A 25,902-nucleotide genomic window follows, 5' to 3' on the forward strand; every position below is an offset into this window, starting at 1 on the left:
TGATTCTCTGGCAGCACACATGATTCACTTGAAGCATATCTGACTCATGTGGAGCTTAGCTGATTCTCTGGCAGCATACCTGATTCACTTGAAGCATACCTGACTCACCTGAAGCATACCTGATTCACTTGAAGCACACCTGATTCACTTGAAGCATACCTGATTCACTTGAATCACACCTGATTCACCTGAAGCATACCTGATTCATGTGATGTATAGCTGCTCACATTTTCTACTTTCGAATAATTTGTTTTATTTTCCAAGTCGGACGTATTTGGAAAGTTTGAATTTTGGAGAGTGCCGTGCAAGCAGGTACTGCAGCATCAAGCAGCGTAATTTTGCTTTCCTAGTGAGTTATTAAACAGAATTACACGTTGCTCTCATTATCCGGTCCTTGGGAAATGAGTTACTAAAGTTTGAAATTTGAAACTCACGCGTGAAGGTTCTCGTCCGAAGTCATTTCGTATTTCCATTCGGCTCATCTCGAGTCGAGTCACGATCCAGTGAAATGCGATTCAAGTTAAACCTTCGTGCATTTCTGCAGTTATAAAACGACATTTTAAAAAAAGATTCATCAGATGACTCGAACCTGTCAGGAGTGAACAGTTCAGGCAGGTGGAGGGGGCGGGGCGAGTGGAAAGAGACAGGTTGAGTCGAGGATTGCCTTTTGAGCAATTTTTTTTTTACCTTCGAAAGAATCAAAGCCACCTGCTTTTTGAGTATTACTCACACGATAAAGATTGGTTGAAAGCACCCACAAAGCACTTTCGGTGCATTTCCTGTCGGCGCTCCTTGTTCCGTAAAGGATCTGATAGGCTCAGTAAATGTGACCACCATGCACAAGTTGAGTGACGTTCAGCTATAGATTGGTTGGCACGATGATGAAAAGCAACCCATTATCCCGAGCCAGCTTTTATTTGTCATACAGAAAGCCAGGTGATGATTAGTCGACGTGAAACGAAAGGCTACCTGTGGCAAGATGGTCAGCTGTGCAGATTTGTTGACCTTGAGGACACAATGCTGTTCAAAAACACCATTTTCCTTGCTTAGTTGTGTTGATGCAAAGCCACAATAGCAGGGCTTGAGTTATATCAATTTTCCCACCACTCAATTCCCCTTGCCCCCCCCCCCCCCACACACACTCATTCCTCCTCGCCCCCCACCCCCCACCACAACACCACAATCCCTTTGCAATTTTAAAAAACATTTCACTTTGTAGGACAACCAATCCAATGCCACTTAAACTGCATCCTTCAACAGGAGATACCATTCCCCTCCACGTTAATAATAATTTACTATTGTCACTACAACTATCGGGGACGCCCCTTTGTGGTAGTTGTACCCCCAATCGCAAGTCGGGGACCAAAGCTTCAACAGCGCAGTCACAGTCAGAGTGCCAATCAGTCCACATGGACCAGCCCTTTTCCCCTTGTCAACAACAACAACAACTATTGTCACTTAGTTATGAATATATCTCATTACTTGGCATTAAGTTTGCAAAAAGAGGACAAATTGAGGGTGAAGAGGAAAGAGAATGTGAGAGTGGGGACACCTCCTTTTCACCGTATTAATGGACCTCTCTTCGACGGCAATGTTTCTGTTGCATGCAATTTCCTTTCTATTGTTGACCTTTATATTCCTGTTTGTTCAGGTGTTTGTCGGTTCACACTACACATATATATAGATAGATTGATTATATATATATATATATATATATATATATATATATATATATATATATATATGTATATATATAGAGAGAGATATATAGATATTGATGTATATATAGATATTGATGTATATATAGATAGATATATTGATATATAGATATTGATGTATCAATATTGTTACAGACGCGGTTGTGGATGTTGGTTACCGAGCGGTTTGGTATGACCGCGTCTGCACAGTTTACCCCGATTATACTCGAACGTTGGCCGAGTCGCGCTATGCTAAATCAATTAAGGAAAGGACACAACGGCTGGATTAAATGACACGACACCAGGGGTACAGTTCTCAAGACCTCCGGAGGAGGTTATAATATTACGGAACGTTAGATTACAAGGACAAGAGAGACAGCATAGAAAGGTAGGCACTTAATCACGGTCTTATAGTAACCCCGACAGACCACAGATAAACAGGACAAAACTGACTCACACGGGGATTGATGGCAAGGAAGGGCAGGTAGTCGAGGCTCAAGGTGCACCTTGGCGCAGGGGCAGAATCGACCCGGTCCGGTCCAGAGATGCGGGAGGTCTCTCTCACTGGCGGTGGCGTCTGTTTCTCCTTCGTGGCTCTGGCGCATCTGACGTCACGTCCGGTAAGTGGCTGCGTATATCCGGCGGGGAGTGACACGCCCTCGGCTCGTTAGCTCCGCCCCAGATGGAATCGGCCCGTTGCTTCTTATTGGGTGCGGGGGTTACCGGGCTCCGCCCTTGACGAGGAGCTGACAGCCAGCCCCTTCGTGGTAACCCCGTGGGCGCACATGGCAATGGCGGCTAACCAAGCCGGTGTGAGGACGCACACTCCCCGCACCGCGGCCGCGCCGCCCCCGCTGTGGTTGTAGTTGTTGTTGTTATTGTTTCATGGGGAAGATGGGAGGAGGTATGGGGAGGTCCTAAACTCACTACTGGTGCCATACAATCACATTCTGGTGCAACGAAGAGTCAGAATTAATGGAAACGAGTCCTTAACTGACATAGACTAAGAATAACTAGCAAGATGTCCGAAAGTTGTCTACGTGAGATGCGGTGGACCTGGGCACGACATTTAATGGGGGAAGAAGGGGAAGGTCGGTTCTACAGAGTGTTGTTTACAGACAATGGGACTAGGGAATGGGGGATTGGGGATAGTTGGGGAGTATTGGGGAAATAGGGGAATATTTACAAGCGGATATGGAGGCCAAATCCCATATCCGCAACAATATATATATATCCGTGCAGTGTCTGTCATGTCACTGAACTACTCCCTCAAACTTTTGTGAAATCGTACCAAACTGCTGGTATGCACCTATCTCTCCTGTATATGGGTCAGAATTTTGAACGAGGTACATTTGGGCCTCCCAGGGGTCAAAAATTTTTTGGGGGGAATAGCTAAAAATCACCTTAATATCCTTAAAGCCCTAGGCCTGGGCTATCAAACGCAGCCAAACTGACACCGATCGGCCCAGAGGTTCCGTTTTTATTCATGGTCAAAGTTTCCCTTCCTTGTTAGCATAACGTAAGAGACCAAAATAAGGTCTCTTTGTAAACATTCCGTCACAAATGCTTCATTTCTGCATTTAAACATATAAGCAAAGTACCAAACATAGGCAAGACATATATCTACTTGTGTTTTAAGTTTCAAGTTCCTATTCAAAATGTATGCTGGTTTGTTGTACCGACAAATATTGGCTATTTTTCAGTTGTTTTCACCCAAACCTGTGTTTTTTAAATTGCACGCTTGACAAGTTTCTGTCATTTTGCAAATATACTTAATAGAACCTCCAAAAAGCACTCAGGTACTCTACAATACATGTGTTAATTAACTGGAAAATTTGCAGTTTGGGCGTCCGCGTTATCTATGGTTGTGTCTTGAAAATAGCTCAATATCAATTGAGAAATAAATCTCTTACGTTATGGTAATACCACAAGCCAACAAATCATTCTAGCTACTAACAAAATGGATTTATTTCCATACAACCATCAAAAATCAGAAGGATATTGTTCCTCCAGCAAACGAAACTTGCAATAAATTACTAATCATACCTTTTTTATATACAAAATAGCAGTCCACTTGTCATGTGTACTTTTTTTTCTCCTACTTGGCATTCAAGCTATTTAAATACCCACTCAAACATCTCAAACTCGACTCGGATGGCAATAGACTCGGATGGCAATACCAAGATGGCAATATCGGATGGCAATATCGGATGGCATCCTCGGATGGGAAAAGACTCGGATGGCAATACAATTGACACTGTCATAAGATTTTATATCGTGGCGTCACGTAAGAGACCGTTATCGGAGAAATACAATATTAGGCCCCTAAATCCAAAAATACATCATGAAACAGCTCATAAATACACTCAAAGCACTCTCAGGCTATGGATCGTTTGTTTCCATATGATATTTGTAAATATGGACATGTATGAAGTACTACAGTCAATGATGAACTGAAAATTGACACCAAATTTAGAGGGACTGACAGCAAGATCTTGATGTGACACCCATCAAAACCAGTTGGCAGTCATCCAACACAGCTCATTACAACCAAATACAACATATATTCTTGTTGAATACAATAATTAAGACATGTACAAAGCTTATGCGGGACTGCGGGTCTTTTTTTAATGTTCCGATAAACCTCTCGTACGTTACGATTTACGGGTCTCGTACGTGACGCTGTACAAACTCGCACGCCATTGGCGGCCATGAAACGAGAACGACTCACGGCGATTTTGGCAAGTACTTTCACATGTTCCTACGAATTAATCTCAAAATAAACCAGGTCTTGAGGATCTATGGCATCCTGGACAAGTACTTACGAGACCATGGGGTCCAACGCCGTTCTCACGTATGATATTTTTTGGGATTTCTCCGGCCAGACCGACGACTAACTTTCGCCAAACTTCTTGTTTCGCGCGGCGAGTAACTCGCTGAATACCCGGATGTAAACGCCGGGTAACAGGAAGTACCCGTATATCGGCATTTCACGTCACAAGTTTTCGGTCTCTTACGTTATGGAGGAACGCTCTTCTTCCCGAAGATGCTGTTTCGGCTAGTTTTGCGTACTTAACGCACCAGGAGCGTCCCGATCTTTTGAAATGGCATAGAATTCAAGCTAATGTGATGGTCTGATGGTATATTTCACTTCGATATGCACTTACCTGGCTTACAGGGAGCATGACCGGTGCGTAACGTAAGAGACCGTTATGGTTTCTAAATTCACACTCAAGCTTGTTGTGTCTCAGAGAAACAAAGGAGGTCAATGATTTTTACAGAGTTAATACATACGTATAAGTGCTGGTTGTTGCGCCCGAAAGAAGAACTATGGAACACCCTGATATGTGTAAAACAGGGCTTATATAAATATCTCTTACGTTACGGTTCATCTGCTTCATCCTATATGAGGAGGAGCTGTGACTCAGGAACTGACATGAGTAACACAAAAACACATTCAGTAGAGTAGTTATATTGATCTACTTTTATTCCAGCTGTGAAAAGTATCTGAAAAAGGCTTTTATAATGAATGCATGGCTTTGAAGGGTAACGAAATACTAAAAAAATGCCCTTTTTCACCATTTTTTTAGGTTCAGAGGCTTATAACATGTAGATAATTGACAAAAAGTATATAACACTATACATTTTCTGAAAGCCGTGATTGTGTTCTACAAGATGACACCTAAATGTACTAATTCAGAACATTTGGGCCAAAGTTATATAGGTTTAAAGCAATCAATGTGTGTTTTTTGGGATTTGTACCTCGTTCAAAATTCTGACACATATATGTCCTCAGGGTATTGTTCTTGATAAAATTTGAAAAAAAAAAAAAAAAAAAAATCTTCAACTTAAATCTTCAACTTCAATTGTTTATAAAATGTAATATCATGTATATTACAAATACATTGTGCAAAATAATTGTATTATAATTGGTGGAAACCATGACAAAACAGCAACACAGGTACAGTCAGTCATCCATCTATATACAGTATCTACATATGTGTGCAGTGTCTGTGTTGTCACTGAACTACTCCCTCAAACTTTTGTTTCCGTGGTGGTGAGGTGTTTTGAATTTCGTGGTGGTGAGGTGTTTTTAATCACGGTGGTGAGGTGTTTTTAATTACTAGGTGCTGAGGTGTTTTGAATTACATGGTCGTGAGGTGTTTTTAATTACATGGTGGTGAGGTGTTTTGAATTATGTAGTGGTGAGGTGTTTTGAATGACATGGTGGTGAGGTGTTTTAAATTACATGGTGGTGAGGCGTTTTGAATTACATGGTGGTGAGGTGTTTTGAATTACATGGTGGTGAGGTGTTTTGAATTACATGGTGGTGAGGTGTTTTGAATTACATGGTGGTGAGGTGTTTTGAATTGCGTGGTGGTGAGGTGTTTTTAACTACGTGGTGGTGAGGTGTTTTTAATTACGTGGTGGTGAGGTGTTTTGAATTACGTGGTGGTGAGGTGTTTTGAATTACGTGGTGGTGAGGTGTTTTGAATTACGTGGTGGTGAGGTGTTTTGAATTACGTGGTGGTGAGGTTTTGAATTACGTGGTGGTGAGGTGTTTTGAATTACGTGGTGGTGAGGTGTTTTGAATTACGTGGTGGTGAGGTGTTTTGAATTACGTGGTGGTGAGGTGTTTTGAATTACATCGTGGTGAGGTGTTTTATATTACGTGGTGGTGAGGTGTTTTGAATAACGTGGTGGTGAGGTGTTTTTAATTACGTGGTGGTGAGGTGTTTTTAATTATGTGGTGGTGAGGTGTTTTTAATTACGTGGTGGTGAGGTGTTTTTAATTACGTGGTGGTGAGGTGTTTTATATTACGTGCTGGTGAGGTGTTTTATATTACGTGCTGGTGAGGTGTTTTATATTACGTGCTGGTGAGGTGTTTTGAATAACGTGGTGGTGAGGTGTAATCGCCCTAAATTTCCAGTCAGCACCTACCCCTCCCGTATGTATGTGATGAGGGGTTCTTTTTTGATCTTTATTTTATTTTTTTCAACCTAAATCTTCAACCTAAATTGCTTATAAAAATGTAATATCACAAAAACTACAAATAAATTTGTGTAAAATAATTGTTTGTATTATGATTGGTGTAAATCATGACAACACAGCAACTCAGGTACAGTCATTATCCTCAGCTAAAATAAGTCCGTTCCTCTGTAACGACGCGTGGTGAGGCGAGCGTAGCGAACCGGGCCAAGATAGTATATATATATATATATCTATATATCTATATATATATATATACATATATATATATATATATATATATATATATATATATATATATATATATATATATATATATATATATATATATATAAGTTCAAAACACACCTAGTCACAAGTGTGTTGCATTGACCGGGTCCTCAGTTGAGGTCCTCAGCATCATCCCGTTTCGGCCCTTCAACCTCGATACGGTCAGCTAAGGTGGGCCAGCAGGGCCACATACACATCCATATGCAACTACACCTGGATGCGTTCATACCCCCACCCCCAGCCAATGCGAACGCAGACTACAACAATAACAACACCTCCGCATCCAGAATCCACAGTGTTACGTGCTCCTCCCCGACCCCCTGGTCACGGTGTACCTCCGAGCCCCGAGAGGAGTCACGGCAGAAAAATGTGTTATTCTGTGTGTCAAAAATCAATGGAGAAGCCACCCCAATTGTTACTCACAAACAAATATTGTATTGAGATCACACAATAATAACGGTACAACAACAATAGTTTTCAAAAGTACAATCAATATGTATGTCCTATGATGGTACCATCAGTTTTGTAATATATAACTCACTGTGCTCCAAGTGAGTGTAACAAGAACCTTCCCCAATGTCTCTTATTCCCGGGTCCAAGACGAAGTTGATTCGCTCCAGCGATCGCTAGAACGATGTCCAAACGACCAGAATCCCGTGCGGATGGCCAGGGCAGTCACACAGCCGAAGCTGTACAAAGGCGCCCTCAGGGCGACTGGGAAATCCAGAGGCACCCTACAGGCGACCGAGAGATCACACCCTCAGGTATGGACGAATTAGCCTTCAAAAATCCGCGTCACACACACGCCCCAGATCGACGTCTGAATGCGGTGAGAATTCTAAAAGAAACGAAACCGCGAGCGAAGCACAAATCCTGCGCGAGTCAAAATGGCCGACGACCCGGTTTCGTGGCTCACGGCACGGCGATGATTCTCTCCTGAATCGATCGCAAAACCTTACATGCAGGTTGACCGGTCACTGCGATGTCAACTCCGTCGTAGGAATTCCTCTCCCGGAAACCCGAAAGTTCGCTAGTGACTGGCTCGCCAATGTTCGCTTCAGAACCCGGAGCAACTCGGCTTTTTTGTCCGACTCATTCACTCCGCCCTGTTTTCTCTTCTTCCTCTTCGTCTTCCGGTTCCCGATCCGGTTTCATTTTTGAAACGTTCCTTTTACCTTTTGACAATAATAATTGCTATTTCCCTCAAACAACAATAATAATACATGGAACCAGAAATGTCTCAAGTGGATGAAAGCTACCACAACGGAAGTGACTCGAATCCATAACAACAGCACCAAACAAACACGGTGGAACACTCAAACACCCACCTTTATACCCTTCACCACTCACCAACAAAACACACCAGATCATTCATACACTCACATACACACCCATACACACACATACACACACACACACACACACAACACCAACCAACCAACCACCTACCCTTACAACATACACCACTCAACATACAAAAACACACACTCATGCAAAAATTAATTCATGCAAAAACACACACCCTCACCCATTCACTCATATACACAAAATAAGAAATAATAATAGTAACAAAAAAAGAAGAAGAAAAAAAAACCATACAACCAACCTACACCGTTCGACATGCCTCCATAAACGTCCTCCATATCCAAAATGAGCCTTTCAAGGTAACCTGGGCCACCTTGTCACACATCCTCCTTCTTTATGTCCCACACACTCCAAGCCGAGCAAGAAATGCAGAAAAGGAATTGCAAATATATATATATGCGTGTGTGTATACCGTATACGTCTGAAAATCATCGAAAAAAACGGGGCTGCGCCAATCCACCGCATTTTGCTTGCGTGTTGATTGTACCCAGCGTCAGGTCAAGGGCACAAACTCCCACCCTCTCCCCACTCCCTACAAAGTGGGGGGGATTGCTTACTATTTCAACCTGTGCACCTGACACAGTGCAAATGTTTTACTGTCCCTTGCTACAGACAAGGCAGCAGGAATTCAGTATCCTGAATGTGGGGATAACAAGGGTACTGTGGCGGACACAAAAGCCCACTGGCGTGGTGACATCATTCCACGCACCAAGTGGGCGGTGGCCACGCCCGAGGGGTAGGCGTGGCCTCATGATATACACCGGGCGACCAGCCCGGAGGAGTTCAGTGTTACAGTGTAGTCTTACAATAAAGACGTTTATATGTTACCGCTTGTCCGCTTCCTCCTTGCTCACAAGCAGCGCGCGTAACGCCGCGCTTTACTGGTGACCCTCGACGTTGGATCTGCCGGAGCGATCCTTCCACACGCGACGCCATCGCCATGGCCGCCTTCGTCAAACTTCCGGAATTTTGGGAGGCTCAGGCCGAAGTCTGGTTCGTCCAGGCCGAAGCCCAATTTCAGCTTCGGCACCTCACCGGCGATGACACGCGCTACTGCCACGTCGTCGCCTCCCTCGGGCCCGGCACGGCCGCTCGAGTTGTGTCCGTCCTTCGCCACCCACCGGACGGCCACAAGTACGAGGCACTCAAGCGGCTACTCCTAGCCACGTTCAGCCTCACGGACGACGCACAGGCCGACCGCCTCCTGGATCTCCCCGAGCTCGGTGAGACGCGCCCGTCGGTCCGAATGGACCATATGCTGTCACTGTTGGGCGACGAAGCGCCCGGTTCGCTATTCCGGGCGCTTTTCCGTCGCCAACTTCCAGCGCAGGTTCGCCTCGCGTTGGCCGGGACCGGGCTAACGGAACCCCGAGCATTGGCGGCCGAGGCGGACAAGTACTTCGCCGCTTCGGACACGCGGGCGAGCGTTGGCGTGGCCGTCACGGCCTTCGACGCTGATGTTCCACAGCATCATCTTCTACAGCACGCTGAAGTTCAGCAGCATGCTGATACGCACCTCGTGAACGCCGCCACGCCCCGCCCACCGCCGCGGCGAAAACCGCCACCGCGGGGAAACCCGTCGACTCCACCGGCCTGGCGGAGCCAGCCGCGCTCCTCCAGCTCCACCACCTGGTGCTGGTTCCACGCCAAGTTCGGCCACGAAGCTCGGCGGTGTCATCCGCCGTGCTCCTTCAACGGGTCGGGAAATGCCCGGGCCGGCGCTCAATTGTGGCGATGAGCGCCGGCCGTTCGAGCAGCCTGCTGTTCATAACGGACACCTTCTCCGGGCGCCGTTACCTGTGCGACACGGGAGCGCAGGTGAGTGTCATTCCCGCCGGCACGTCAGACAAGCACGCCGCGGGTGGGGGCCCCGCGCTGCTTGCCGCGAACGGGACGCCCATCCGTACGTACGGAAAACGCTGCCTCTCTCTGCGGTTTGGAGGGCAGGTTTTCCGATGGACGTTCGTCACCGCCGACGTGCCCATGGCACTGCTTGGCGCGGACTTCCTGTGCGCTAATGGGCTCCTGGTCGACGTCAAGCGCAGACGGCTTGTCCAGGCCGAGACGTTCAGCTCGCTCGCGTGTGCGTTGCCCAGCTCAACGAGCGGCTTGCCAAGCGGCTTGCCGAACGATTCGGTTCCGGCCACGTTGGTCTGTACGCTTCCGGCAGCGGACGCATTCACCCGCCTCCTCGCCCGCTTCCCGGCCCTCACGCGGCCCACCTTCTCGGCGGGGGCCGTCAAGCACGGGGTGGCCCATCACATCCCCATCGTCGGGCCACCGGTCTACGCCCGGGCACGCCGCCTCGAGCCGACGAAGCTGGCGGTGGCAAAAGCAGAGTTCGCTACCCTGGAGCGACTCGGCATCGTTCGGCGCTCAGAGAGCGCTTGGGCGTCGCCGCTGCACATCGTGCCGAAGCCCGGCGGGGGATGGCGACCGTGCGGGGACTATCGCCGTCTCAATGACGCCACGACTCCCGACCACTACCCCGTCCCCCACATTCAGGACTTTTCCGCCCGTTTGGCGGGCAGGTCCTTCTTCTCGAAGGTGGACCTCATACGCGGCTACCATCAGGTCCCCGTCAGGCCGGAGGACGTCCCGAAGACGGCGGGCATCACGCCATTCGGACTCTTCGAGTTCCTGCGCATGCCCTTCGGTCTGAAGAATGCGGCTCAGGCGTTCCAGCGACTGATGGACAGCGTCCTGCGCGACTTGGATTTTGTCTACGTCCACCTGGACGATATCCTCGTCGCCAGCGCGTCCCGCGAAGAGCACCTACGCCACCTCCGCACGCTCTTCGAACGCCTGGGCCAGCATGGCCTGATTGTGAACCCCGCAAAGTGCCGGTTCGGCGCCGCCACAATCGATTTTCTGGGGCACCGTGTCACCAGGCACGGCGCCGTCCCCCTGCCGGCCAAGGTGGAGGCGGTGAAGGGGTTTCCGCGCCCCCGCACGATCAGAGGGCTGCAGGAGTTCCTGGGCATGGTGAACTTTTACCATCGGTTCCTGCCCCGTATCGCCCAGCTCCTGCGCCCCCTGCACGAAGCTCTCCGAGGTAAGCCAGGCAAAGGCGACGTTACCTGGACCGAGCAGATGGACACGGCGTTCACGGGCGCGAAGCTCGCCTTGGCTAACGCCACCATGCTCGCGCACCCGGCGCCCGATGCACCGATCGCCCTCACCACCGATGCCTCGCACTACGCGGTGGGCACGGTGCACGAGCAATGGGTGCGTGGAGCTTGGCAACCGCTGGCATTCTTTAGCCGGCAGCTTCGCCCGCCCGAACGCCGTTACAGTACCTTCGACCGCGAGTTGCTCGGACTTCACTTGGCGGTCAGGCACTTCCGCCATCTGCTCGAGGGCCGGGCGTTCACTGCCTTCGTCGACCACAAGCCGCTGATCTTCGCGATGGGCAAGGTCACCGAGCCGTGGTCGGCCCGGCAGCAGCGTCACCTCTCGGCCGTGTCCGAGTACACGACGGACATCCAGCACGTCGCGGGGAAGGACAACCCGGTGGCGGATTGCCTTTCCCGGGCCGTCGCCCACGCAGTCCACCTCGGCATCGACTATGCCCGGATGGCAGCGGACCAGGCCGCTGACCCCGACGTCCAGGCCTTGCGGACCGCCGTCACGGGCCTCCGCGTCACCGAGGTGCCGTTCGACGGCGCGGGCGCGGCCCTCTTGTGCGACGTCTCCCTCGGGCGTCCTCGCCCCATCGTGCCCGCGGGCTGGCAGCGCCAGGTGTTTGACGCCATCCACGGCCTGTCCCACCCGGGCGCGAGGGCCTCCCAAAGGCTGATCGCCGACAAGTTCGTCTGGCATGGCCTCCGGAAGGCCGTCCGCGGCTGGGCCAGGACGTGCCTCGCGTGCCAGCGCGCCAAGGTGCACCGGCACACCCAGGCCCCGTTGGCCCCGTTCACGGTGCCGGAACGCCGGTTTGACCACGTCCACGTGGACCTGGTGGGACCTCTGCCCCCCTCGCGGGGTTTCACCTACGTCCTCACCATGGTGGACCGCACCACCCGGTGGCCGGAGGCCGTGCCCTTGGCGTCGACAACGGCGGCCGATGTCGCGCAGGCTTTCATCGCCACCTGGGTCGCCCGGTTCGGCGCCCCCTCAGACATCTCATCCGACCGTGGCCCCCAGTTCACCTCGGAGCTCTGGGGGGCGGTTGCGCAGGGGCTCGGGGTCCGGCTGCACCGAACCACGGCCTACCACCCCCAGGCTAACGGCCTGTGTGAGCGATTTCACCGCTCATTGAAGGCCGCGCTCCGGGCCACCCTCCGCGACGGCGGCTGGGTCGACAGGCTCCCCTGGGTCCTGCTGGGCCTCCGGACGGCGCCCAAGGAGGACCTGCGCGCATCCGCGGCGGAGTTGGTCTTCGGGCAACCGCTGCGGGTGCCGGGCGAGTTCCTCCCCGACTCCACGGCACCATGGTCCGCGGCACAGCAGCGCTCCGCTCTGCAAGAGACCGCCCAGAGGTTCGCCCCGGTGCCAACGGCATGCCACGGGCACCCACCGACGCACGTCGCCCCGGAGCTTCGCACGGCGGAGTACGTCTTCGTCCGCCACGATGCCCATCGGACACCACTGCGGCCCCCGTACGACGGGCCTTTCCGCATGCTGGAGACCGGGGCGAAGCACTTCACCCTGGACATCGGCGGTACTCCTGACCGCGTTTCGGTAGACCGCCTCAAGCCGGCCCACCTCGATGTGGACCATCCACCGCCAGTGGCCCGACCCCCACGTCGGGGCCGCCCTCCTGCGGGCGGACCCCCGGCACCGCCCAGCCCCACCGCCACGGCGCCCCCCGGTCCTGCACCCATCCCAGGGGCAGCCAGGGGCATCCCACCTGGTATCCCTGCACCCCGGACGCCGCCGATCGCCAGGGGGCGCTTCGGCCGGGTCATTCGTCTGCCCCGCAAACTGGCCCTCCAGGTGCGCGGGAATTCTGGGGGGGGCGCGTGTGGCGGACACAAAAGCCCACTGGCGTGGTGACATCATTCCACGCACCAAGTGGGCGGTGGCCACGCCCGAGGGGTAGGCGTGGCCTCATGATATACACCGGGCGACCAGCCCGGAGGAGTTCAGTGTTACAGTGTAGTCTTACAATAAAGACGTTTATATGTTACCGCTTGTCCGCTTCCTCCTTGCTCACAAGCAGCGCGCGTAACGCCGCGCTTTAGTACAATGTTTTACTGTCCCTTGCTGCAGACAGGGGGATTATTAGCAACGGCATGAAATATATTTCCTCTCCTTCTCCTCCCCCTCCCCCCAAGACTGCTTCCGAGGGAGGGGGCGGGGGGGGGGTGTTTCTCGTATTTTAATATCTGGTATTTTATTTAAAATTATTGCTTCTTCTTCTTCTTTGAATATATATCTGGTGTTAAAATCTCTGCAGAAAGGAAACGCTACCACACGCCCAAAGTTGCATCACCTCGTAATGTTCACACCACGGTGACACCTAATTACGTCATAACCCATAGACGATGCGCCAAATGTACTAATTATAATCACATATTACGATAGTTGTGCGAAGAGGGCAGAAAACCTGATAAAACCACAAGACGGTGACAATTGATGATTTTTTTTCCACTCTTATTTCACAAACCAAGTCTAAACAATGTTATACGCCAAGGCCATGTTGCAATTGCTGTTCTATTACCAATCTGTGCGAATTTTGCAAATTATTTGGCAATTCAGAAAATGCGGAAATTTGCGGACATGCGGAAATTCCTCCTGTTTGGAGAGCCGTCATCAAGTCGCAATACCTCCAGGTAACCCTCGACGTGCGGAGCACATGTTGTTGTTTAAATTGGTGTTGCACAATCAAAGTACCGAAGAGCGATTCCAGTTGTCTAACAGCCCGTTGTCATCAAGCACATTTTTGGGTCCAATGCACATTATGACCAAAACAATTACAGCTTTGCACCCATCAGACAACAGAATTAACAGCTTGGTATTTTTGGTTGTTGTTGGTGTTGTTGGGTATTTATTTAATTGTTTTTGTTCCAGGGCGGTGAAATATAAATATTAGGCTATTATTATTCTGTTGTGCAATCTGAAATGCTTCATGTTCATCGCTCTCATCTTTTGCAAGGTCACGGTGCAATACCCAGTGATGTCATCATGATAGATGATAATACTTCCACTTCATGATAGGTGATACTTCCTCTTCAGACATATTGTCCTTTTTTTGTTCTTTTTTTTAACTTCTTTAGTTCACAAATTATACAGAAAATACAATGCATTGTTGGGATAGGAAAACCTGCACAGCAAATCTTTTAGCTACGATACTCAATTTTAGAGCATTATCGCAAGGAGGGTTTATATACCGAGACAGAAGCCTCTTGCAATGAAATAGCATGGTGGATGGTCCGACAGTTTGCATACACTAAATTGTTACGGAAATTTCACCTTAATACACCATTTATGCTTTACTGCTAGCCTTAACCCCAGCGCTCTTTCCTACCATCTCTGCTGCGGTGAGAAAGTTTCTAAACACTATGGCAGCGTGATTGAGAGGCAGAAAGTGAGTGGGCCTCAGCAAATAAAATGATACTCGTCAAAATTTGGATGCAAAAACCACCAGCCATGGTGCCTGGATGACAACTAACGTACTTTTGTGCTCGGTGAGGACACAAGTGCCGTCATTTTGTCGGTCTTCTTGGTTGCCACATTTCTGAGTATTTGAGATCAATTTGGCTAGTGATGTTTTACCGACAGCATCCAGTGGACCCTCCCACGTGATCTCGGATGCTGCGCAACGTCCAACGTCATTCCAAGTTCCAATCACCAGAATTGCTCCAAAATCCACCCATGCAATTTTTTTATTTTGTGATGCACAAATTATGTGATGCTTTGGGAGGGGACGAGGTGTTTCCTGGAGCATCACAGAATGACATTGGGGATTGGGGAGGGATGAGGGTGTCAGAGCCACAGTGACGTGACACCATATTCACATTAATGGGTGCAGCCATCTTGGATTTCCTTCACCATGACAGGACATGTCAATTTAGAACGACCTTGCTCTCGGTTGAACTGGTCCAAAAATGGAAGAGGTGCTGTTTAAATTATTATTTCAAAGCTATGAAAGAGCTCTTCCGAACAGGAGAAAGCAGGTATTTCAACTGGATGTTTGTAAAATTTGGAGGGAGCTGAAAGGCAACACGACCTCATAGACTGAGTTGTCGGATGCCACCGATAAAAAAGAAGTAAATATTTGCAGAATGGAAGCTGATCCAAATCTAAAAAGGCGACAATTAGCGTCATCTATATATTGGGTAAAGCATCATGGATGGGAGGGGGAGGAAGAGTGTCAACAAACTGCCAAAAAAAGTCACGTATTTTGTGTACAGCTCACTAATGAACGCACTCTTGTCAACTGATTTGCATTCAATACTGTACACAATCGATGAAGGCAGGTTCATTTGTGTGAGGTGCCCCAATTTGGCCATGCCCAGCTGTCTCCTCGTTGAGTCAATGTTACAGAACTGCTGGGCTTGCTTTTCACAAGGTCACCTGCCCTCCCACCACGCTCCTTCACAAGTCTTCCGGCACCGTTGTCACGCTTATTTAGTGCACCGGCGCACGATGGTACCAGTTGTGTCAGTGCATGCTGTTTGGCATTCGGAGCAGCGGCTAAGTGCATTAAATCTCACAAAGGGCCGCATGCAGAGCCTCTTCCAGAATGCTAGAGAGCGGCATTTCCCAACGTGCAATGGTTTGTTCCATCGGTTTGATAATAAAGCATCAGGGAACGTGGCCTGTGCCATTTGCTTTCTGCCCTTGGCAGCTTTTAATTGGGGCCCCAGAAATGATCAATTCATTCTCGGACTCCTCGCTGTCCCATTTCTGCTTCGTCTGACAATGTCATTTGAATAAAACTGGTCTCTTCTACTCTCTCTCTGGCTGCGTCAAAAAACCTCCTTTTGTTGTGATGGTTCACAGCAAAAGCATTCATTCGACAATGCAAATGAAATGCCTGCTGTGACTTCTTCACTGCAAGGAGGAAATTTTTCTCCTTCACCCTGTCATCCACAAGTTGAGTGAAGGGACCCCCGATGTGTGCAAAAAAAGACTCCAGGACTCATTCTGAGTGGGACTTGAAGAAAAGGAATACCTTGCGATCAGGTACCTCCAAATTTATAAATTGGAGAGCTTCCTTCAGTCGCTGTAACCCGAAGCAACCTTGTTAAACCGAACATCGCTAGCCGACACAGAATGTGGGTGAAAGACCATATTTCAAAAACCAAAGCTTTGTTACTTCTACAGTTCCTAACAGGCACACTTAAGAAAGCAGATCTTTCGTCAGAAAGGTCCCTCAAGGCTGGCCAAACAAGGAAGTGCCGCAAATGAAATCCAGAGTTGTCTGTTTGAGGCTTAGTGGCCAGGCACCCCCATGGCCTGTGCTCTGATAGTGGGGGGCTTGTGCTCCGTTAACTCGACAAGCAGAAATCGGCACGGTGAGTCTCGTTTCAGGTGGAAAGGCACAAATCGAGCAAGGTCAGTGGGCCGTCCACTTTCAGGCGGTTCCGCTCCAGCAGAGGAGAAAGTAATGGGGCAAACGTCGCACTCAGAGCAGGATAACTTTTGGACAAGCCTAAAGATTGGTGGTTGGAGGGTGAAGGGGGGTGCATCTTGCATTCACTTTCTCTTCAAAGCTGCTGCAAGTGATAGCTGAGCCGGCGGTTGAGTTGTGCTTTGACTCGTGCCCAGAGCAAGGACGTGTTCACGGGTGGTGGAAAGCGAGCAAGCATTTCTTTTCTTCAGGAATGTGTGTGCTTCGGTAGTGAGCCTTCCAGCCAGGTGAAAGTGGGTCACTTGCTATGGCCCCAAATGAGAAATGAGCAAAGTGCATGTGAGGCCTGGTCCTGTGAAGAGCTCAGAATTTGCACTTATCCCAATTAATCATCGCACATGCTTGGCCTGCATGAATCAGATTGGACCCTTTTTCGTTTTCTTCTCTTGCTTTTTCAACCCAAAACATAATTTCCTTGCTGATGGGGCGATGATTTCACTGTTTCGGTTCACGGCACTTTAATACGTGCTGTCACGGTGAAGGCAGGCTCGAGTATGGTGTGAAATGAACGCAGCAGTCTCGCGATAACTGGCAAGACATCTCTCCTTTGACTGGAAACTGCACATTCACATGCACTCTTCACGGGAATGCTGTATATATCCCTTTCGTTCCAAAGGTGTGGGTTAGAGGGCCTCCCCTCGTTATCCTGATGATTTCTCATTTTGTGCATACCTTGAGAAATAATTGCTTTCAATTTTTAGTTGATTTATCATTGTCAGCACTCCCAATAGCAACTCCATCACCTTTGCCATAATGGAGTCTGTGTCGTAGCCTATATTAAAATCCCTGCAGGTAAGCATTGGTGATGTGCGTACGTCATTTTAAAATCATGCTTTTGGTGGAGCTTTATCCACGTAATTTTGACCTCAACTTGATCTTAGCTTTTCTAATCATTAATCATGATGGTTCAACATGGTTACTCAAGAACATGCAACCAATGCTGTTGCTGCATGAGTGCATGCCTTACTGCACAAATATAGATGCGGATGCACCCATTTTAAGTTTCCGCCACCTTTTTGTCTCCATACTTTGATGTCGCAGAACTCAGATTCATGAAATAAAGACTACAATGAGGAAATTGTCTTTAGCATCCCAGACACGCATGCGAGAATTTAATGGATTAACTAGGCAAAGGTCCTCACATTCAAGAAGAGCTATGTGGCGATGCCGAACCCACACATACACGTGACTCGGCGTTTGCACGCACTCCTTTGCAGCAACAGGAACAAGATCCCACCAACCTGTACATCTCCAATTTGCCGCTGTCCATGGACGAGCAAGAGCTCGAGGGCTTGCTCAAGCCATTCGGGCAGGTGGTCTCTACGCGCATTCTCCGAGATGCAAATGCAACCAGTCGTGGTGTTGGCTTTGCACGGTGAGTTTGCAGACCCATCTCTTCGGCTGCTTCAAGGCAGGCGACCTCGTTGGAAGGCTGTCATCTTTCCTTCTATTTCGTGTTCTGATACCTTAGCATAAGAATCGCTAATGAGCTGTAGGTTTTGTGTGCTTTTGAAGGGTTGGCTGGTTCCACAACCCTCCCACATTTGGTGTGAATAAAACAGCTAAATGTTACCTGAACTTCCAGCAACCCATTTCCATAAACTCGTGCCTCCAAAGTGAAGTAGGAAACAATTCGATTAATTTCATTGCACGAGGAAGTATTCTGAACCTGCCAATAATACAACCACTATCTCTTAAAGAAAATGAAGACCTTTCCCCCTATTATAATATGATAACATAAATCTTTAGCCATATTTTTAGCCAGTTGATGATGGCACTGCACCAATCTGTGGTTTCTAAGATTTGCTAAAAGTTGTCATTGCTTCCAAAAAAAAAAACTTTTCCTTGAGCTGCCATTTTGACACCTGTCTGTGATGTAGGATGGAATCTACAGAGAAATGTGAAGCAGTAATTCAGCACTTCAATGGAAAGTTCATCCAGATTCCTCCAGGATTGCCAGGTATGTTTTTTTTTTAATGGAAATGAATTAGGGGCAAGTGTGTGTGCGTGCGCAATGCGCATGCATGTGCATGCTTGTGTGTGCATGCTTTCTGAGATACACTTCAATCCATTCTGAATCAGGATCGCATTTCATATGTCCAGCATTAATATAAATTGCTCCTTCTATTGTAGTAGCTCTTTTCTAAAAAGGCTTAAGCCGTGTGTTGCATGTGGTGGAAACGCCATCTCCAAATCCATCAGATAAAGGGTGCATTAGTTAATCGGTCTGGTCCACTTAAAAAGTCGACCGATATGGTTTTTCCCAGAAATTCCCAGCTTCCTCCAGGAAATGCTCGGGTTTGGAAATTAACAGATTAGCTTGGCCACTAAAAAAAAAAAGGGAAAAAGAAAAAAAAGAAAAAAGAGACCACTGCCCGGAATCAGATCAGTTACACACGTTTTAAACATCCAGTGGTTTGTGTTGCCCTTCAATTCATGGACGTGCTGTGGATTCTCAGTCTGCATCGATTTGTTTTCCAGCACTCCGTATTCATCTGCAATTCTGGGCACTCTTGTCATTTTCACATAATGTATCTATTGTAGCTTTATTTTGCAATTGATTTGCTCACTTTTCTTTTTTCAATGCAGAAAATTGGCCATACCTTAACTTATTTTAAATTGCATCGTCCACAGCTCATGGAGAAAGTTTGTATGTTTATTATGTGAAGAACAAGGATATTACGAGATATTAATGCACACCTTGAGTGACCGACAAGGTCATTGAGCGACTTCGGTGCATTGCTTCGAGGATTTGATCACATGAGGTCTTTTAAAAGATTCCGTTGTATTCTTAAGGACTCTCGAAGAATGGGTAAAAATCATCACTGGGAGGAAGGAGTCTTTGTACTCCTTTGAGCATCAAGTGCCACAGAATGCACCGAACGATCCTTTCTCTCTGCCAGCTTTAGTTTGTGAGATAATGCGCAAACACCGTGGTTCATTTAACAGGCGTTGAGCTCTTCAATCCCACTGCGTCATTGAGCTGTCTCATTCCGTGGTCAGGAGGGTTAGTTGTGCCTTCAAGCCGCACACTTGATTGTCTGATGCTTCTTTGCTCTCGCGCTCAAGGAGACGAGCCGCAGCTAACGTGCCTCGCTGCACCGAATTGAAAGCTCCGCTGAACGCTCCTAAGGCTCGACGGAGCCCAAGGAAGCTGCACAAGATATAGTGATCAAGTTTAAGCCTATTTAGGACTTGCCTCAAAGTCTTCGCAAATTTAGGGAATTTTACTTGGATTTGGAGCTACATCCCCGACAATTGTCTGTGCGAGTCTCCGTGACGCATAGGAGGTTGGGATTGCACAAGCTCATCCAGTCATTACCTCTGCTCCGCAGTTTTGATTTGCTGGAAAAGGCCTTTTGAAAAGTGGTTCTGACATCTACTCTAAAATTGCCTATTACGTAGGATTCACACAATTTGGACAACTCCACTGTCACGTGATGCGGTGCCGTAAAACTTCGTCTGTGTTCATCCGAGTTGAGGTCAACCACAGGCTCCATCAGAACGTTTCTGTAATTGTTGTGCTGAAAAGGCCACCGATTGCTGTTATGGTGTGAACCAAATGAGGAGAACAGTGTATGAAAGGTAATTACAACACAGTCTGTTTTCAGCCCTATCAATAGTTTAAGGCAAGAAATGATGTGGAAGCGGGTGTGTACAGCAGGTTAGATGTGGATGACGGGAAAAAGATGATCTATAAAACAGCTCGAGACAGGGATGGGGATTTGAAGGAGGGAGAGTGGTGATGAAGGATGAAGACAGGAAGTTAAACACAGAGAGGGGAGCAGTACTGAAGGTATGGGAGGGGCAATTTCAAGGAGTTGATGGACCTGGGAGGAAGCAATGATGAGCTGGAATTACCGAGTTATGAGGAGGGGAAAATGGAAGTTGTGGAGATTATGGAGGCAGAGGTGTGGACAGCATTAGAGGATGAAGAAAGGAAGAGATCCAGGCATTGCTGAGGTACATGCAGAGATGCTAATTGTAGTGGGAGAGATTGGAGTCAGTTGGTGGATGAGAAGGCTGTTTAATATATGTATGAGAGAGGATAACATTCCAGAGAAGTGGCCGACTGGTATAATTGCACCAATATGGAAAAGGAAACGAGACGTGCAAGATCCGGGGAAATACCGAGGCATTATGCTTACAAGTCACGTGATGCAGGCTTTAGATAAAATTATGGATATGAAGATGTGGAAAAGTTTGGAGCAGAAAATGGGCAAATAACAACAGGGCTTCAAAAAGGGAAGAGGGACACTGGATGGGATGTTTATGCTGAGATAGTTGGTAGAGAAGAGGTTGGAGATGCAAGAAGAAGATGGTCGAGAAGATGGGGGTGACACTCGTATTTGTGGACCTTGAGAAAGCTTATGTGACACTGTCCCGAGGGAGATGGTGATGGCGGCACTGAGATGAATGGAAGTGCCTGAAGCAGGTGGGAGGAGTTTATGAAGGAATGAAGGAAAGTGTGTTGGTTGGACCTTGCATGCATTAACATCAGTTTAAGGAGGGCAGCCCACTTATGTTCATTATGGTGATGGAACTGGTCAGCAGGAAGGTCAGCATGCAAGATATCCCGAGGAAGCCACAATATGCAGTCGATCTGGTGATAGTAGCCGAAAGTGAGCAGGAGATGCAGGAAGTGCTGGAGGAGTTTGAGAAGCATGGACTGAAGATGAGCCTGGAGAAGATGGAAGTAATGTTGGACCGACTGTAGAGAGAGAAATTGAACATCAGATTAGAGGGAAGGGAGATAAGGCAGGGGAAAAGATTTGTGTGGCTACATGGAAAGGTAACTGAGGATAGTAGTTTGGAGACAAAGGTATGGAGGAGGAAACAAGTGGATGCAAATGCATGGAGGAAAGTGGATGTTTCATGGCGGACAGGAAGATTGAGGAAGTTGGAAGGGAAAGTATTGAGGTTGTGTGGAATGCCAGTATGGTGGCACTGAACGGTTTGGAGTTGGTGGCACTGACAGAGCCTGCAACAACAGAGGCCGCAGATCTTTTTTCATGACTTTTTTTTGTATTTTGTGTCTGCGAGACCAACTGGGTCAGAGGATTCCGAGAGTGAAGAGGGTGGCGAAAAGGAGTAAGGACTAACTGAAGGAGGAGATTGGTGAGCAGATGTGTTTGATGGGAAGATTGGTAAAAAGCCAAGATAGAGGTAGACTTGGATAAACAATGGGAGTGGGGAGAAATGGGGGACAGGAGAGGACTCATGGGGTGGACAAGATGGATACATAAGGAAACTCCAAAGAGGGTGAACTGGAAATTTGGAAGGAGGATGTATTGGAGATGATCAAAGATGGTGGGAAACCCTCTGCCAATTGGTGGATTTGTTGTAGTTTCTGGCCAGCTTGGCCATACCTTTTTGAAAAATTGGTTTGTCTCCCACCTTCTCCTTCCCCCTCTACCATTTTGAGCGGGTGGTGGAAACTTGCCAGTCAAACTTGACTCATCCTACACTACCCAGCCAATATTCCTCTGTTTCTTCCTGTCAACACTATTACACTAGGAACTGTTGCTGTTCAGGGAGGTCTCATATGATTGCTCAATTGAAAGATAAATTTATCACTGAATTTATTTCCCTAAAATTTTTTAATACAGGTATTGAGGCCTGTGAAAGAGCAGAACAATAGGACCGACAGATAAACAATGGGACAACAGGTGAAACAGGTGGATGACAATAAACCGACGAACCACAGCACAAAGGAGAGGAAATTGTAGAAGGGTGGGAATCTGGTCTTTCCGCATATAGTAAAGTGTCTGTGGGTTATTTTCATCAACTACCATGAAAAAGGCAAACGTGGATTGTGGCCATTGGAGCACGAGTTCCGAAAATGTCAAACGCAAGTTCCAGAAAGTGAAACACTGACTTTGCAAATGGTGTTGCTGAAACCCTGACTGCAAAGAAAAAATAAAAAGAGATTTGGTTGAAGGAATTTGTCCTAAAATATATTTTTCCTCCTCTTTCTATCGAGATCCATTCTGGCATTTGAGATCAAAAAGGGGAAGTTTTTCCCACGTTGGAACCGAACACATTTCAATCTCTTTTGGTAAGTGAACCACATTTTGAGGGATTTATATCTAAAGAAAGGCCATGGAGTCTTATTAAAAAAGGAAAGGAAAATGCAGGCCCAGTCAAACATCCAAAAGCACTGCAATCATGAAGGATTTGCATCACAGTGACTGTAAGAGGGATGAATGCGCAGCGACTCGATACCGCATGCGTCTGTGTTGATGAAAAATGCTTTCAGTCTGGCGTGTTTAGTTGTTTTCATGTGCACTGAGAGACGCCACAGCTCTAAGCTTTCAGGATGAATTAGTTGAAGAGGTTGCCACACCCTCCAGCCAGACACCGGGCTTGAATCTCGCCCAACGACTCCCCAGTCTCCTCATTTCCATGTCGCAGGCATCCTCTTTACATGCCTCGGCCTTAAGAGCCCCGTCGGGCCAATCTCGGAGTGCATTTTGTGAATTTTAAAGACTGTGACCCACCGCCTGCGAAAAAGGGTACGTCACAGATGAGATCAGGGATGGAGATATCTTGATGATTACGGAACGCAATCAGCAGGTTGCTTTAAGTCCTGATACTCGGTGGGCTAATCGTGATGTCCACAAAGCAAACTCATTAGCGAAGTTTTCTTTTTCTAATCTACACATCGACTGCAGTTCTTCGAGCGACTTGGAAAGAGCTGTATGAATTAGGGCTCAATGACGCGATTTTATAGATAAATACGCCGTAAGATAGTTTTTAATAACAGTACCCTTCTGAGTTGACAATGTTTGCTCTGATCTGTCCCAATGGATTTTTGGGATTTTTACCTCCGCTACCAAAGGTGGACGGAGGTTATGTTATCACCCCTGTCTGTCTGTCTGTCTGTTTGTACGTTTGTTTGTGAATAAGATACCTCAAAAAGTTGTCGACGGATTCGGACGAAATTTGGCAGAGATGTAGCGTATGTGACAAGGACGAAATGATTAGATTTTGGTGAAGATCCGGATTCGGATCCGGCCAGTATAATTTTTTAAGTGATTCTTCACCATTGAGTGATCGGGCCAAAAACGATACATAGCAGGATATCTCAAAAAGTTGGGGACTGATTAGGACGAAACTTGTTAGACAGGTTGTGTGTGTGACAATGAAGAATTGATTCAATTTTGGTGAAGATTCGGATTCGGATTCGGATCCGGCTAGTATAATTTTTTAAGTGATTCTTCATCATTGGGAGATAGGGCCAAAAACGATACATAGCAGGATATCTCAAAAGGTTGGGGACTGATTAGGACGAAACTTGTTAGACAGGTTGTGTGTGTGACAATGAAGAATTGATTCAATTTTGGTGAAGATTCGGATTCGGATTCGGATTCGGATCCGGCTAGTATAATTTTTAAGTGATTTTTCATCATTGGGAGATAGGGACAAAAACGATACATAGCAGGATATCTCAAAAAGTTGTGGACGGATTCGGACGAAATTTGGCAGAGATGTAGCGTATGTGACAAGGACGAAATGATTAGATTTTGGTGAAGATCCGGATTCGGATCCGGCTAGTATAATTTTTAAGTGATTCTTCATCATTGGGAGATAGGGCCAAAAACGATACATAGCAGGATATCTCAAAAAGTTGTGGACGGATTTGGACGAAACTTGTTGGACCGGTTGGGTGTCTGACAAGGACGATTCGATTTTGGTGAAGATCTGAATATGGATTCGGATATGAGAATTATTTAATTTTTTCAGTGATTCTTCACCATTGGGAGATCGGGCCAAAAACGATACAAAGCAGGATATCGAAAAAAATTGGGGACTGATTTGGACGAAACTTAGTGGACATGTTGTGTGTGTGACAAGGAAGAATCGATTCAATTTTGGTGAAGATCCGGATCCAGATCCGGCTAGTAGAATTTTAAAGTGATTCTTCACCATTGGGAGATAGGGCCAAAAGCGATACATAGCAGGATATCTCAAAACGTTGTGGACGGATGATTTTGATTAAATGTGATTCTGTATTGTGATTTTCTGGTCTACTCTGGTATACAAAACGTAAACTGTTCACCTGGCGGAGGTATGCTCTCTACTGAGTGCGGTTGTAGTTTTATTTGTGATCGAAATGCTTGGTGTACGTTGGAGTTACTAATCGGACGACCACTTTCTTCTCGAAGCACCGACGGAGCCTCTGTTGTGCAAGTTTGCCGACGGGGGGCAGAAAAAGCGGCAAAACCAGCATAAGTACACGCAGAATGGACGGCCGTGGCCACGAGAAGGCGAGGTGAGGATGTCTGACATTTTCAGCCGTTTTGTTTTCAATTGTCACATTTGCTGTCTTTAATTTGCACGTATTGATCCCAATTCAAGGCAAGTCGGCTGCAACCCGTTCAGTTTTGTTTGGTCATCAAAAACTTATGAATTGGGTAAAATTGCGATCTTGTCTGGTCCGTCGATGTTGTAGATTAATTTTGCATCTCCAACAGACTTTCCTGGCTACTGGGTCCATAAAGAACTGAGCATGCTTGCTGCAGTGGAGATTAAAGTGGAGTTTACACATTTACGTGTATTTTGCTGTTTTGGGATTGCTGTTGGTGTGGGAGTGTGCTGGCAGGATAACCTAGAGGAATGCATTCTCACCTTTGAACTGTCCAGCGTGAGTTGGAATCTCGACACAGCTACAAATTCCCATCTTCCTGTTCGAGGCAGGGCGAGGGAGGCATCAATGTGTGTCCGTCCGGTCCATCGGGTGGATTTTAAACCGGGAGTCTTTTAAACCAGCATTAGCTGGTGGATGTTAAATATCCTACAGTGGACTTCCTGAAGAGTAGGCGTGCTATCGCCAGTACTCTGGTCAAATTCATGCTCCCACCTAAAGGGGGCACTGCATCAGCAGCACTGCCACGACCTTGCATGAACTTGTGCTAACCTGCAGCTACGTGCTGCATACGAATGGCGATTATGGTGTGGGAGTAGAGAAGGAATAAATGTGAGACCCAAGTTTTTCA

General features: G+C 47.6%; 1 protein-coding gene across 4 annotated transcripts in view; it reads left to right on the forward strand.

Moving 5' to 3' along the window:
- Window positions 1–25,902, forward strand: part of LOC137429920 (RNA-binding motif, single-stranded-interacting protein 1) — a 508,487-nt gene that overhangs the window by 426,330 nt on the left and 56,255 nt on the right. For all 4 annotated transcript variants that reach the window (XM_078779968.1, XM_068120301.2, XM_068120302.2 and 1 more), the window contains exons 5-7: window positions 18,121–18,278; window positions 18,784–18,863; window positions 25,072–25,178. In XM_078779968.1, the coding sequence (XP_078636094.1) occupies window positions 18,121–18,278; window positions 18,784–18,863; window positions 25,072–25,178 (345 nt within the window). The remainder of the gene's footprint in view (window positions 1–18,120; window positions 18,279–18,783; window positions 18,864–25,071; window positions 25,179–25,902) is intronic.

Source organism: Myxine glutinosa, chromosome 6 (assembly GCF_964187855.1).
Source record: "Myxine glutinosa chromosome 6, kmMyxGlut1.1, whole genome shotgun sequence".
Classification (NCBI taxonomy): Eukaryota; Metazoa; Chordata; class Myxini; order Myxiniformes; family Myxinidae; genus Myxine; species Myxine glutinosa.